General features: G+C 60.5%; 1 protein-coding gene and 2 long non-coding RNA genes across 8 annotated transcripts in view; 1 reads left to right on the plus strand and 2 right to left on the minus strand.

Moving 5' to 3' along the window:
* Positions 1-13907, minus strand: part of CHLSN (cholesin) — a 122010-nt gene that overhangs the window by 12989 nt on the left and 95114 nt on the right. Inside the window, exon 1 of one of the 6 annotated variants that reach the window (XM_081791640.1) lies at positions 88-129. The exons of the other annotated variants lie outside the window; for them this stretch is intronic. Within the exon in view, the coding sequence (XP_081647766.1) occupies positions 88-114 (27 nt within the window). The 5' untranslated portion in view covers positions 115-129. Of the gene's footprint in view, positions 1-87; positions 130-13907 lie in introns of those variants that run through there. 6 annotated transcript variants of the gene reach the window in all.
* Positions 874-1781, plus strand: LOC145713282 (uncharacterized). The gene is made up of 3 exons (XR_014136320.1): positions 874-1052; positions 1196-1281; positions 1514-1781. It is a non-coding gene; the product is annotated as an uncharacterized LOC145713282 (long non-coding RNA).
* LOC145713281 (uncharacterized) lies at positions 1713-4083 on the minus strand. The gene is made up of 3 exons (XR_014136319.1): positions 3293-4083; positions 1921-2380; positions 1713-1799 (listed from the first exon to the last, which is right to left on the minus strand). It is a non-coding gene; the product is annotated as an uncharacterized LOC145713281 (long non-coding RNA).

Below are 13907 nucleotides of genomic sequence, written 5' to 3' on the forward strand. Positions count from 1 at the left end.
GAGCTGGGACCAGAGCCGGGAGTCGCAGCACGTGAGCAGGGGCTGGGGGCGGGGAGAGGGCAGGCCCCTCCCCCCACAGAACCAGACCTTTATGCCTCCCAGAAGGCAGCTCATCGTGGCAGCAGTTCTACGGCAGACGGTTTTAAGAAGCATCGAGAGAAGCGTCAGGCGACAGTCTGCGGTCCGGTTATCCGTTCACGTAGAAACTGCTATCGGGTGGCGGCAGGGTGCCGCTGTGGCAAAGGGCCCGGGGCCGTGAGGTCAGGGCACCTCAGACGACAAAACCCCGCCTGGAGTTTGTGCGTGGCGTCTACGGACGCACCCTAAGCGCCCGCACGGCGCTGCCCCTGAAGGGTTGGCCGGCAGGGGAGGGACAGTCTCTGCTCGGTCCTCGGTTTACGGATGTGGACAGAGCCCTGCCCGAGCCACATCTGTGTGGCCCCCGGGGCCGAGGATCTTTAGCCACAGTAGTCTCTCCGTAAACTGTCCACAACAGTCTAACCAGTGCTCCCCGCAGCTGGGTGCTCCCCAGGGTCACGGTGGGATCCGCCCCCCCCTGGAGTCCGGGCCCCCTGACGTCAACTGCTTCGTGGCCCGGAGCTTGGGGGACAGAAGGGACTCCAGAGTCGGGTCCAGAAAACAGCAGCAGGCTCACAGGCCTCCCCACCAGGAAGGCCCCACTTCCTTCTGGTTCTGAACCTAGGAAACAGGTGGGCAGGAAGCCCATGCCTCTGTCTGTGGCACCTTCAGAAATTTCGCTCTAGTTCAAAAGAACACCTTAATCAGACTTACTACCAGGTATCACACGGTAGCACAATTTTGCTTATCTAACCACGAAGAACAAAAAAGAGCGTTTCCTACAACGTTTTAAAGAAATGTTTTATTCTGAAACAAGACGCGGGTACAGTCATCAGAGGCTCGCCGACCCCCACATGGCCTCTGTCCACGTTCCACGGCACCGTCCGCAGACAGACCTGGAACCCTTTCAACGGTCGGAAACCCACAGCGACAGCAGCAGATTCAAGTGACAGGGAAGGATACGGAACGTGCAGGTACGAACTGTTAGATCCTTCAAAGCCTAATCTCCCCAATCCCTCTGACCACCCCAAAACCCCGGCTAAAGTAACACGTGAGCGACAGCTACCCCCTCGCGCCCGCGAGAACGAAACAATTTCCCCTTTCGTCTTGCTCGCAGCGTCCTGATTAAAGTGAGAACGATTTCAGAAGAGGCGTGTGCGGACAATTCTGGAAGCTGCTCCTGGAACACAGCCGAGTCTCCAGGTGCGTGTGGTGGTGGGCACGACGCCCTCCGGGAGTCTCGGGCTGGCGCTGAGTGGAGGCAGACGCGGGCTCTGGCCTCGAGGAGCTCACGGCCGGATGTAAGTGAGCTCCTGGAGGACAGGGAGAGCGGCTGTCAGAGCGGCTGTTCAGGGCGGCAGGGCTCCCGGCGGGGCACAGCTCCTGGGTGCAGGGTCCTGCACAACGTAGCGGCTCAGAAGGCTTTTAAATGCAGGAAACGGAACACACAGGACACGCGGGGCACAAACGGAACCCTTCATCAAAAGACCGTCGACACCACACGAACCCATCCGTGCGGGTCTGTCGTGCAACCGGGCAGGGGAGCCGAGTACAGGTGACGCCGGGAGCGGTCTCCACCCGTCACGTGCCAGGAAAGTGCCCGTGCCCTCCACACATCCCGCCAATGCCACCGTGGCCTGCCAACATTCACAGCGGGTGCCGAAAGTCAGGAGAGACCATGCAAATAGTGTTTCCTTAATCCAGGTTCAAACTCTCTGGGTCTGTAAGTCGGGGTGAAAAACACAACTGCAACCTGAGCCCACCTGCCCAGGCCTGCAGGTCCCCACGACTGCGGGGACAGCCAGGCTCCTTCCCCACCCGGCTCTCGCCACCTAAACCCACCTGGCCTTGGAGGACGGACGTGATGAAAACCGCCGGACCCTCTTCCCAGAAACACACACCCAGGGACACACGTTAAGGAACAGACTCCAGGATCCCAGTGGAGGTGACCTCCTTGGTTGCCAGAAATGAGGAACTGGAGGGGTGAAGTCTTGTCCACAGACGGTCACAGGTGGGAGGTGGGCAGGGACAGTGGCCCTCGGAGGACAGGCCAGTGCTCCGCAGAGGCTCTCCCATACGGGCGTTCTTCAGAGCCATGGCCTGGGATGTCAGTGGGACCTGCCGCCCAGTCCCGGCTTCCAGGGCCGTGGCGCCACCCCCTTGCTAGCACAGGCCCCGCGCACCAGACTCCCCAGAGCCAGGACGCCGGCAGAGGTGGACAGCACTGGGCGGCCAGCCTGTGTTTCAGCACTAGGAGACTCGGTTTTTACTCTTGCTGATGCTTTCTTTTTAATATTTACTTCTGAGAGAAAGAGAGGAGAGAGAGAGAGAGAGAAAGGAGGAGAGACAGAAAGAGACACGGGCGCAGCCCGAGCGGGGGAGGGGCAGAGAGAGAGGGAGACACAGAACCCGCCCCCCCCCCCCCCCCCCGCCCCGATGCGGGGCTCAAACCCACGAACCGTGAGATCATGACCTGGGCCGAAGTCGGACGCCCAACCGACTGAGCCACCTGGGCGCCCCCACTTGCTTCTTCGAACCCCAGGACACAAACAGGAGTTTGCAGTGTGGGCAGAATGTGAAGTTTGTGAGAGGCCGATACAGGTGCAGCGTCAGGGGGCTGCAGAAAGGCTGGAGAGGACCAGCCCCACAAAACCTCTCATTGGTCCCTCACAGCTTCAGCCCGGGACAGAGTCAGGATGCCACATCTCTCGCAGGGCTGTGCGGGGACCAACCTCCTTTGGGGACAGGGTGGTCTCGAGCCAGCGAGGAGCCCCCCTTGCACCCCCCGCCACACTGGCAAAGCCAGGGTGAGTCACACGGCCCAGCCTCCTGCCTGCAATGCGACACTGTGGGTGTCCCACGGGGCTCTGTGGGTTCAGCTGGTGCCTTTGCCTGGGGACACAGGGAACCTCCAACCCCGAGACGAGGACCAGATTTTTCTGGAGACAAAGTCCCCTGACCCTGCGAGGACTTTTTTTTAGGGCACATTTACCCTTTCACGGCTGGCCTGTCCGTTCACCCAAAATCAGCACGTCCAGCCGTGTCCTGGGAGGGCCCGCTCTTGAGTGGAGGTAGACACGGGGACAGACAGAAAGAGCATACAGGCTAGACTTTTGGGGGAGGGATGGGGGTGGAGAAATCTCCCAGGGTCCTTTCCCGGAGGGACGTGTGCAGGTGGTGCCCGTGGGGCTGAGTGACTGATGGGGACAGCTACCTGGCAGACATCGGTGACCCCTTCCCCCTGGCAGGTGTGGGGGGAGGTTCGGGGTACAACTCGGTCAGGCTCAGCGCCGGCTCTATGGGCACCATCTGGGACCATCATCCAGGGCAGAGCGCAGGCGCCTCAGGGGACACAGGTGAAGAGCAGCCCTGCTCTCGAGGACCTCCAGGGGCACAGGGAACAAGGTGTGAACAGGATGAGCTGTGGCCGCGGCCCTGCCCCGAGCCCGTGGACACTGGCAGAAGACAGGAGAGGTGCGAGGAGGCTGAGCTGACAAGGGCTGTGGGAGAAGCGGTCGGGGACTAGGAGGACGCCAGCTCCAGGGGCAGACGGGGGAGGCCAGGGGAGGAGTGGACTTGGTTTTGGCACAATTCACAGGACACGCGCTCAGATGTCAAACGTGGGTGTCCGCACAGGCCGGGAGAGGCTTGGGGACAGACAGTGTCCAGGGCCCTGAGGTCTCAGATCTGAGATGACAGGGCACATGCAAGAGGACGCATGGGGACAGGAAGACCGTTGAGTCCACCGAGAACAGAGCTAGGAAGCAGCCCCGCGCTCTAGTTTCCATTTCTGGAGACGCCCTGCTGAGCCGAGGGGGTTCACCTGGTCTGGCGCACAAGCTCTGAAGGCCTTTGAGGGCAGGCGGGGTCCCCAGAGAGGCTGTGAGGGCCCCTCCTTTGGAGGCCTCCGTCAGCCAGACCCAGGCCGCGCTACTGGGCGGGGCACACCCCCAGCACCTCACAGCCACACACCAAGGCGTAGCCTCCGCCGCTAGAAAAGGAAACGGCTACCTGCTCGCCAGAGGTAGGGACCTACGGGGTCTCCTAACTCCAAGGTGGGTCTTCCTGGACTGCAGACCCCAAGGGCACCACGTCCCTGCTGCAGCCCTCACTGCCTTGGGGTGACTTTGCCTACGTCGGGGGTGGGGGGAAGGCACAGGCCCTGGCGGGCTCCCCCTGTGCGAGCTCTGTCACTTCCGAGAAGGACTGCCCACCGGCGGGGTCTGACGACCTAGACTCAGTAAACTTTTCCTCCATTACCAGCAGGCCAGCAAGGCGTGGAATCCAGCTGCATCGTGCGGTCAACAGCCCAACCGTGGAATGTCACAGTTATGGCTTCCAGGCACGGATGCCAGATCTGACGGCAAAGGTCACGTGCACAGTCACGCCTGTGTTCACGGCAGGCCGCTGAGCCCGCCCCCCCAGCCACGCCCACCCCCTTCCTAGTAAACTCTGAATCTGCCTTCCTCTCGTTTCCGGAAACGTGTGACTGGCCAGAAATTGAAGGGTGCATTTTCAATTTAATCTGGAAATGCCATCCCGGCAGGTTGATGGCCAGAACGGGCAGAGCCAGGAGGAAAACGAAGTACAGGAACCGTAAATGGGTCTAAAAATAACGTTTAACGCACAAAAAACATGCTTCTGGACAACTTCCAAGAAGTCAGCAGACGCTCGTTCCTGACCCGGCAGTGCTGAACTCGCCACATTAACAGAAATCAGATTCCTAACAACGAAAGCCCAGGAGAAAACTGTAGAGACAGCTCCGTGCCACCCGAGTTCACGGGCCAGGGCGCTGGGAGCAGGCCCAGAACACAGGCTCTCCTGTGCGAAGCCCGCAGAGAGGCCGCCGGTTCCGCACAAGATTTTCCAATAGGTTTTCCTGCCTTTTCAGCCGCGGTCTGTGGGCTGCATTCTTCCTCAGGGGCTTTTGTGCCGAGGAAGCGGAAACGCCCTTGCCTTTGGGTAGAGAATAGCCTCAGCTCGGGGATCCCTTGCCTTCCGGGCCCGTAGGCTGTGCAAGATCTGCAAACGGTCTGAGCTAGGGGAGAAACTGACACCAACACCTTATTGGCTCCAAAATGAACCAGCAAAATCAAAACAAACGCTGCACGGGATGAATACAGCATATCATTGAATCAACTCCATCCATTGTTAAATATAATTTCCAAGATAATTCCACAGCTAGCATACGGAAACCATGGGTTAGCTTCTTCTCGCCTTGCCAGAATTCCCGAGCGAGCACCGTGAAAATTCACATTGCCAAATAACGTGTCAAAGCCAGAGACCATCACAGGCAAAATGGTGATACCCCTGCAGGCCCTCCCCACTCCCCCAACAATGATGATGTGCCACGTGTGGGTGGGACTTGTTTAGATAATGTCGCCTTGGGCTATCTGTCCCAAGCAAAGGACAACACCCGTCCCAGGAGTGGAGAGAGCAAGGACAGACCAGTCCCCAGGTGCACAACAGGGACAAGGTTTAGTCCACTCCCCGGTTTTGCAGAGAAACAGGCTGGAGAGGCAGGGAACTTGCGTGTGGTCACATGGCCCGGGGATGAGACTAGAATCCGGGGTTCTGAACCAGCAATCGGAGGGGCTGCGAGCCCCAGAGACCTTCCGCAAGGAAGAGCTGTTAAGGGCGCACAGCTGGAGACCCCCTCAAGCCCTCCTCCCTGGTTCAGGACACAGCTGGGGCCCCTCCCCTCTAGCACAGGGCACAGTTCGGAGCCCCCCACCCCCCCACCGACCTCCCCGTGGTGCGGGACAGAGCTCGGAAGCCCCCATAACCTCCCCTCCCGGTGCAGGACACAGCTCAGAGTCTCCACGACCTCCCCCTGGTGCAGCACATAGCTGGAGCCCAACCCCCACGACACCCCCCCCCACCCCCCCCACCCCCCCGGTGCAGGACCCAACTCGGGCCCCATCCTCACCGTGCAGGACGCCGAGGCTGGGAAGCAGGGCGCTCCGGCCCCCCCCCCCCCACCCCCGGATGAGGTAACCTCGGCGGCGGCGTGGGCCCACCCGCGCCCGACCCCAAGGGGGAAGGGCGCCCCACCCGCAGGGTGAGCCGTCTCACCGGGCCGGGATCTTCCCGGCCCCGGGCCCCCGCAGCACCCCCACCGGGACACGCCCGGCCCTCCGCGCGGGCGCGCTCGTGCAGAGCGGGTCCCCCCACCCCCTCCCCGGGCCCCGATTCCGGGCTCGGCACACTGACCTCCGCGTCTCGGGCCGCCAGCGGGCCCCGGGCAGCCCGGCCGCAGCGCCCGCGCACTGCGCATGTCACGCCGGCCCGGCTCGGCTGGAACCGGATCCAGCCGGCCGGGCGGTGACGCAGGCGCGGGGGCGCTCGGGGGTGTGGGCGGGGCCCCGGGGCCTGCACGTGGGCGCGGACCCCAGCCCCAGCCGGGTCTGCGAAGCAGGCGGGAGACGCGAGGCGAGGCCCACGCAGGCTCCCGGTGGAAGGAGGTTGTCGGGAGCGGGAATGGAGACTCGGGACGACTTGTCGGTGCCCGCCGCACCACCAGGTGGCAGCCACAGGGCCCTCGCCCGGAGGCCTGCCTGTTAACAGGCCCTACCCCGCCCGGACAGGGGAGGAGGAAAACCACAGCTGCAGCGCCCCCAAGTGCTCCCCGTTTCTCTGCCCATCACATGGACCCACGCCCCCCTGGCAGACTCTGGTTACCACCCCCCCCCCCCCCCCCCCCCCCCCCCCCCCCGGGCTGGCCTCATTCCCACCCTTGGGCTCTGTGTACCGAGGCTGCTGTCTCCTCCCCAGGGCCTTTGCACACGCTCTTCTCTCAGCCTGGAGCTTCTCAACTAGCTCCCCCATCATCCTCAGAGTCAGGGAAACCTCTGCTTCACTTACTGAGCACCCTCCCAACAGCACGGCCCCCCCAGCACCGTGAGCTCCAAGAGGGTCGGGCTGTGTCTGCTCACACCCCACGGACACTGCCCAGCAGCACACCAGTGTTCGGCCGAGGCCTGCTGAACAAATGAGTCACAAAGTCTTTCCTTCACCACGTGAACACCCTACGTCTCTTCTCCAGCTTGCACTCCCTCCAGTGAGACTCTGCAGGCGAATCTTCGGGGTCAAGAGGAAACCGCACCGGCAGCTGAGAGCCCAGTCTACCCCAGGGCCTGTAGGAGGCTCTGCGGCAGGGCTGCTGCGGGAGGGGAGGGCTTCTGGCCCACCTGTCTGGCAAAGGTCGGGGGCCAGGCGTCCCAGGACACTCTACTCTGGCTGCGGACCCTTCACCGGCCCGCTGCGTGCCAGCTTCCCAGCCCGATAGGGACCCCCAGGGCTCGGGAGCCAAGTTGGAATCTTTCTGTGCTTTCCCTGTCACCGCGGCCGCGGGCTGCTCCACAGGGGCAACGGGGGCAGGCACACGGGCATGGCAGGAGCCTGGGCCACAGCTGGACGGATGCAGGGGAGGGGAGGGCAGGGAGGAGCCCCGCCCACCGGAGACCTCAGCCACTGTGCCAGATGTCTTCCACCTGTGCTGTCTTGCTTCATCCCTGGGATGCAGGCATCAGCACCCCCACTTTACAGGTAAGGAAACCCAGAAATGGTTTTTAAAAAGTTTCCAAGACTGCCGTTGTGGGACTTCTGGGTCCCAGAGGACCCACGTGCTGATTTGCTAGTGCATTCCGGCGTCACTACTCAGCCTTCAGGCCCTCTGATTGATGGCTTTCTTCACACCAGTCTGCAGCCCTGGGAGACCTGAGTGGGAAGGGGCGGGAGCCGGTCTGGCGGCAGGGAGGGCGGTGCCGCTGGGTGCACCACACGCAGGGCCGCGTGGCTGAGAGGGTGCCTTCGTGCCCTCCACTCGTCTCTCCCTCCCGGCCACCCTGTCCCCAAACTTCACAGGCGAGGAACCTGGGGCTCGGTGGGGGGGGGGGGGGCTGCCTACCCGCGACAGTGTCCCTTCCAGGCCCTGTGTGAGGCGCTCTGGCCCCCCGGGGGCACATGCGGGGGCCTCACGCTGGGCCTGGACGCTGGGCCCGTGGAAGCTCTACCCCAAGCAGGTGCTGCCAGGCCAAGCCTCCCGGCGGCTGTCTGGTCCCGGGCCTCGTCAGCAGCAGCAGGCACAGGGCCGCTGTCCTCGCGCCTGGTTCTGCGCGGGACCTGGTGCAGCCAGAGAACCCTTGCGGACGGCCCAGCTGGTGGAAGGAGCGGCAGCCCTGCCTGCCGTGCGAGCCTGGCACCAGCTCTCCCGTCCCAAGAGACCCCAGAACTCCACCCCCACCCCCCACCCCCAAAACTTGGCTCCTGGTTAGGAGGAGGGGTCGTCGGGCAACGTCTTCACACCGAAGCCTCCTCTGACTCTGATCGCGGGCTATGCTGTGGGCACAAAACAGACGAAAATGCCTGCAGCCACGGACCGAGTGTTGGCGTTTCCCCAAAATTCGTATGTTCAAACCTAATCCCTGGCGTGATGGTAGTTGGGGGTGGGACCCTGGGGAGGTGCACGGGTCATGAGGGCAGAGCCTCGGGAATGGGAACGGTGCCTTCACAAGAGAGACCCAGAGAGCTCCCTTGCCCCTTTCATCGCATGAGGACATGGCCCGGACATGGCCCTCCCGGAACCCGGACACCGGCAGGCACGGCCCACAGAGCTCCCGTGCCGGCAGCTCCGTCCCACTTAGCCTCCAGGGACAGGCCCGGCGTGGACGGAAACTGTGTGTGGCGGAGGGGTGGGGGGGGGTAAAGCCCCAGGTAAAGAGGGTCTGCTGTCGGCTGCGATCGATCAGGCGGCAGCCGAGCCAAGTACAGCCCAGGGCCTTCGGGGCGGCCTGGCCCCCCCGCCCCGCCCCGGCACGGCAGTGCCTTGCGAAGCGGAGCCCCGGGTCTCCTGCCCAGGGGAGTGGGGCTTCACTGGAATTCTGTTAACCGCTGAGTCACCCAACTCCAGGCGGTCGGTCCCTCCCACGACACGGGAGAGGAGGGATCACTTCCCAGCGCGACCACAAAGCCAGCCCTGCCCTGACACCAAAACCAGGCAAAAACAGTACAGGACCAGCAAACTACAGACCCAGATCCCTCACAAATATATGTGCAAAGACCCTAATCAGCAACATATAAGAAGAATCGTACCTCACAACCGAGCGGGGCTTGTTCAATGAGGGATGCGAGGCCGATTCAACATTCAAGACCCAATCCGTAGAAGCCACCCTATCGACAGGCAAAAGACAAAGTATCACACAAGCATATCAACCGACACAGAAAAAGCGTCTGACAAAATTCAAGTGGCAGTAGTGATCTAAATCCTCAAGAAACTACTCGTGGCGGGAAGTCTTGTCCGCTTGATAAATAACGTCCGCGTCCCTCCCTTCCCAAGACCAGGGAAAGGGCACAGAGATCCTCTGGCCGCTGCTAGTGAGTTCTAGCCTGCACGATGAAGCAGGAAAAGGGAATCAAAGGCACGCAGGTTGCAAAAGAAGAAATACAACGGTCTGTATTTGTAGACGGCACGGTGACCAACACACAAAGCCAAGGAGCCTACAAGACAACTCCAAGAACTCGTGAATTCGGCAAGATTGCAGGACGAGAGCAATGTGCGTGTGTCCTCTGTGTTTCCGTGACCTGGCAGTCAACACACAGAAACTCAAACTTAAAATCCAGTACCACCTACAACCGCTTCCAAAAAACCCACGGGGTTGTAAACCCAATGACACGCGTACAGGATCTGTGCGCTGAACATGGGAAAGGAAATCAGACGAAAAGAAATCAGAGAACGTCTAAATAAATGGAGACCTACTGTGTTCACGGACCGAACACAGCACAGTGAGGAGGTCTGTTCTCCACGAGACGAGACGCTGGTTCAATGCAAAAACCCCAGCAAGACTTTCCGTGCAGGTATACGAGATGACCCTAAAATTTCCACGGAAAAGAAAAGGGATATTTAGAAAAAGAATATTTAGAGCAATTTTGGAAAAGGAAAATACAGTAGAAGAGTCCCTCTATCCGATTTCCACAATTATCACAGAGCTGCCACCATTAAGACCGTGTGGCGCCGACGGAGGGACAGGCGCACGAGTGAACGGAAGAGAACAGAGAACCCCAAACCACCTCATTAGCACTTTGAGTTTTGGCAAAGGTGTACAGGTACTTCATTGGAGGAAAGAGTCTCTTCAACGAACGGTCCTGGACGGTCATAGGCAAAAAACAAACCTCGAACCACAGAGGATGAACAGGTGGCAGGCACTCGGCGTCCTATCTCATACGTGCCTGTCAGAAGGGTCCACGACGTCGTGGCCGCCAGCGTGGACACCAAGCAGCGGGAATCTCCTGCCCCGCCCGTGGCAACGCGACCCGGTGCAGCCACTTTGCAAGCCGGTTTGGCCGTTTCTGACAAAATGCGCCTTCTCTCACCCTGCCATCCAGTCATCCTGCTCCTTGCTACTTACCGAAAGGAACTGAGAAGTTACGTGCACACCAAAACCTGCACCCAGACGTTTACGGCAGCTTTGTTCACAACTGCCCACGTTTGGAAACAACCATGTTCTTCAGCAGGCGAGTGCGTAAACAGACCGTGCACCATCCAGGCAAAGGAGTGTCGTTCGGCACTGAAAACCGAGCCGTCGAGCCATGAAGAGGCAGGGAATAGCCTTCAGTGCGTGTTACTGAGTGAAGGAAGCCAGTCTGAAAAGGTTTCGTGCTGATGACTCCAACTCTAGGATGTTCTGGAAAAGGCAAAACTGTGGAGACGGTAACAGACCGGTGGGCGCTGGGGGTTATGTGGGCGGAGGCCAGGGATGAACGGGCAGGCCACGGAGGAATTTTCCAGCAGGGAGACTACTCTGTAGGACGCTGGAACGGTGGACACCCGTCCTCGACGTAAGCAGACAAACAACCCAGTTAGAAAATGGGGAAGAACTTGGGGACGTGCCACCAGAGGGCTATGGGTGGCAAAGCACGGGACGCGGTGCGTGCCGTCACCAGGCATCAGGGCAGACAAGGCATCAGAGCAGGAGGAGGCCGCTCCACTCCCACCGGCGAGGAGGGCAGCTCAGACCAGCAGCGACAGCGCCCCGCGTGGACCTCACACACGGCTGGGAGGAACGCACAACTGCTACAGCCGCCCTGGAAAACAGTTTGGTTGGTTCTTTTTTTTTCATGTGTATTTTTCACACACAGAGCACGAGCAGGGGAGGGACAGAGAGAGGGAGATGCAGAATCCCAAGGAGGCTCCAGCTCTGAGCTGTGAGCACAAAGCCCGACGTGGGGCTCGAACCCAAGGACCGTGAGATCATGACCTGAGCCGAAGTCGGACGGTTGACCCACGAAGCCGCCCAGGCGCCCCTTGGCAGGTTCTTAAACCGCACATGCACATAGCACGTGACCCAGCAACTGGGACCTGAAAACTTACTTCCACACAAAATCCTGTCACAACCGCTCAGCAGCTTTACCTGGAATAGTGCCAAACTGGCCTCCGACTGAACGACGGGGCACAAACTCTGGACCGCGGACTGCCGCGTGGAAGTAAAAGGGACGTCCGTTGATGGACAACACCAGCTTGAATCTCAGGACGTTAGGATCAGGAAAAGAGCCAGTCCCCAAAAGACACACACTGAGTGGCTCCGAGTATATAACATCCTCAAAAGGACATGATTACAGAGCAGATCCGCGGTTGCCAGGAAGAGGGAGGGGTGGTGTGACGGGGCAGCAGGGGTGGGGGGGGGCGCTCGGTGTCTGGATTAGGCGGTGTAGGTGGGACACGCAATGTTTTGTGTAGAGTCGTGTAAAACATAGCAAGTGGGTGAAAGGTGCAAGCGACCGACCGCTCCCTGCTATTTTTGGAACTTCCTGGGAATCTGTAATTATTTAAAAATAAAAAGTCAAAAGGGAGAGAGTGCACTCCAGAACAGAAACCGAACCTAAAACAGCAACGTCTGTGCCTCTAGTCTGGAGGCACTGGGTGTGGCTTGGACCAGGCGGCCCCACAGGAGCTCGTACAGCCCAAGCCAGGAGTGAGGGGACCCTGCCTGGCTCAGTGCTCGCCCAGCTCCAGGCCTGGACAGATGCCCCGCGGCCAAGCCCCTGGCCCCTCTGTCACGAGGGGGAACGGACGGGCTTGGACAGGCCGCGCCGGGGGAAGCAAGCAGGACAGTCACCCGGTCTTTTCGGAAGCCCCAGGGCTGGCAGGACACTGGCACGTCGCTGGCCGGATCCGGGGGCTGGGGTCCTTTGCTGTTGTGCAAACAGCAGCCCTCTGGCTTCAGCAGACAGCAGGCGGGGCCTAAGGGGCAGGTGGGCGGGGGCGGGGGCGGGGGTGGGGGGTGGAGCTGACACCCAGGGGTGCTGTTCAAAGTGCGCCCACTCCTGTTCTGTGCAGGAAGTGCTTCCATACGCACTATTTTTAACACTGGTGAAAGGCTTGGGAGGAGAAAAGGCAAACGGCATCAAGATTCCTCCGTGCACCCACCGACCCCCGCAGGGGCTCAGCGCCCACAGTCTGCACACCCACCAGGCCCCTTCCCGGGCCGAGGCTGGGACGTGGGGGGTGGGGGGCCGTCCCGGGGTCCCGGGGAGCCCCGCGGGGACCTGCGAGCCCGCGGAGCTGCTCCCAGGCCCGGCCCACGGGCAGCGGCACATTCTTTGTCTGGCCCCCTCTTTCGGAAATTTTACAGGAGATTCGAACACGCACAGAAGACCGTACGCTGAATCCTCGCGCCTCCCCCTCCTGCCCTCGCCTCGGGCCCCTGCCTCGCCCCAAGCAAAGCCCGGGCGTCCCATCCAGCCTCAGCGTGTACTTCTGACCCCTCAGCACAGAGCTCCATCGTGCCCCAGGCCACTGAGGAGAGGAGCCCCAGGCTGGGCACCTGCCTGGAGGCAGGAGGAAGGAGGTTTCTCTCGGCAGCAGCCCAGCCAGTGAGAAGCTGCCCTCTGGCCTCCTCCCAGGGGCTCTCGTCCTGAGCAGCGCCCCCCCCCCCTTCCTTCTATTCTCAGACGCACTTGGGGGTCACCACGGTTTGCCCGTGGTAAGTGCGATTCCTTTGCCATTCTGGAATACAGAACGAACTACTATTCTGGTAAGATAACGGGCGGTTCTGTTTTTAGGGCTAATGTCACACGTGTGTGTGTTCAGTATAAGATACGCAAAAAATCATAGAAAGAACACATGCAGAACGACACAGAACAGCTTCTTCTGAGAAAACAGAGTGTCTTTACTAACCCCATTATGTGGAAGCTGAATCGTGAGCTCTTCTGCTAAAATTGTGGCAGGAACGTTTGATCAGATGAAACGCCAAGTTGGGCTCTGACTCTGGGGGCACGTGAGCCTGTGGGGAGGACACACAAACTGCCGTCCCGGGCTCTGCGCCGGCCGCACGCCTCCCGCCTACACCACTGGCCTTTCCAGGCTGGTTCTCTCTCACCACGCCCTCCACGCTCCTTATCAGAGTCCACAGTTCGAGGGAGCTCTGAAGAACATTAACTCCGTCAACAGAGCCACGAAGAAGTCCAGATATAGAACCTTTCTCTAAACCAGACTCACAAGAACTAGCAAGTTAACTCCGAACATTCCTTGTCCCTGATCGACACATCACCTAGGACCAAATATCCAGTGTAAGCACATAATTATGAGAGAAGGGGCAAATCCAAAAGGAAGCTGGCCCTGCCTTTTCAGCCAAGGCAGCTGTAACCCTCCACATCATCGTCTCCAGCCACCCCCCACCCCCGCCCCCCCCCCAGAGAATGACCACATGCAAACAAACTCTGGGTAGCAGAGTCCCCTCAGTGTGGAATGCAGCCCAGCCCATCTTGTCTGCTGCCACTCCAGTCACCAGGAATACTCGCCAAGTCTCCAGAATGTGGTGAGCAAAGGGCCA

This window comes from Panthera onca, chromosome E3 (assembly GCF_046562875.1).
Source record: "Panthera onca isolate mPanOnc1 chromosome E3, mPanOnc1 haplotype 2, whole genome shotgun sequence".
Classification (NCBI taxonomy): Eukaryota; Metazoa; Chordata; class Mammalia; order Carnivora; family Felidae; genus Panthera; species Panthera onca.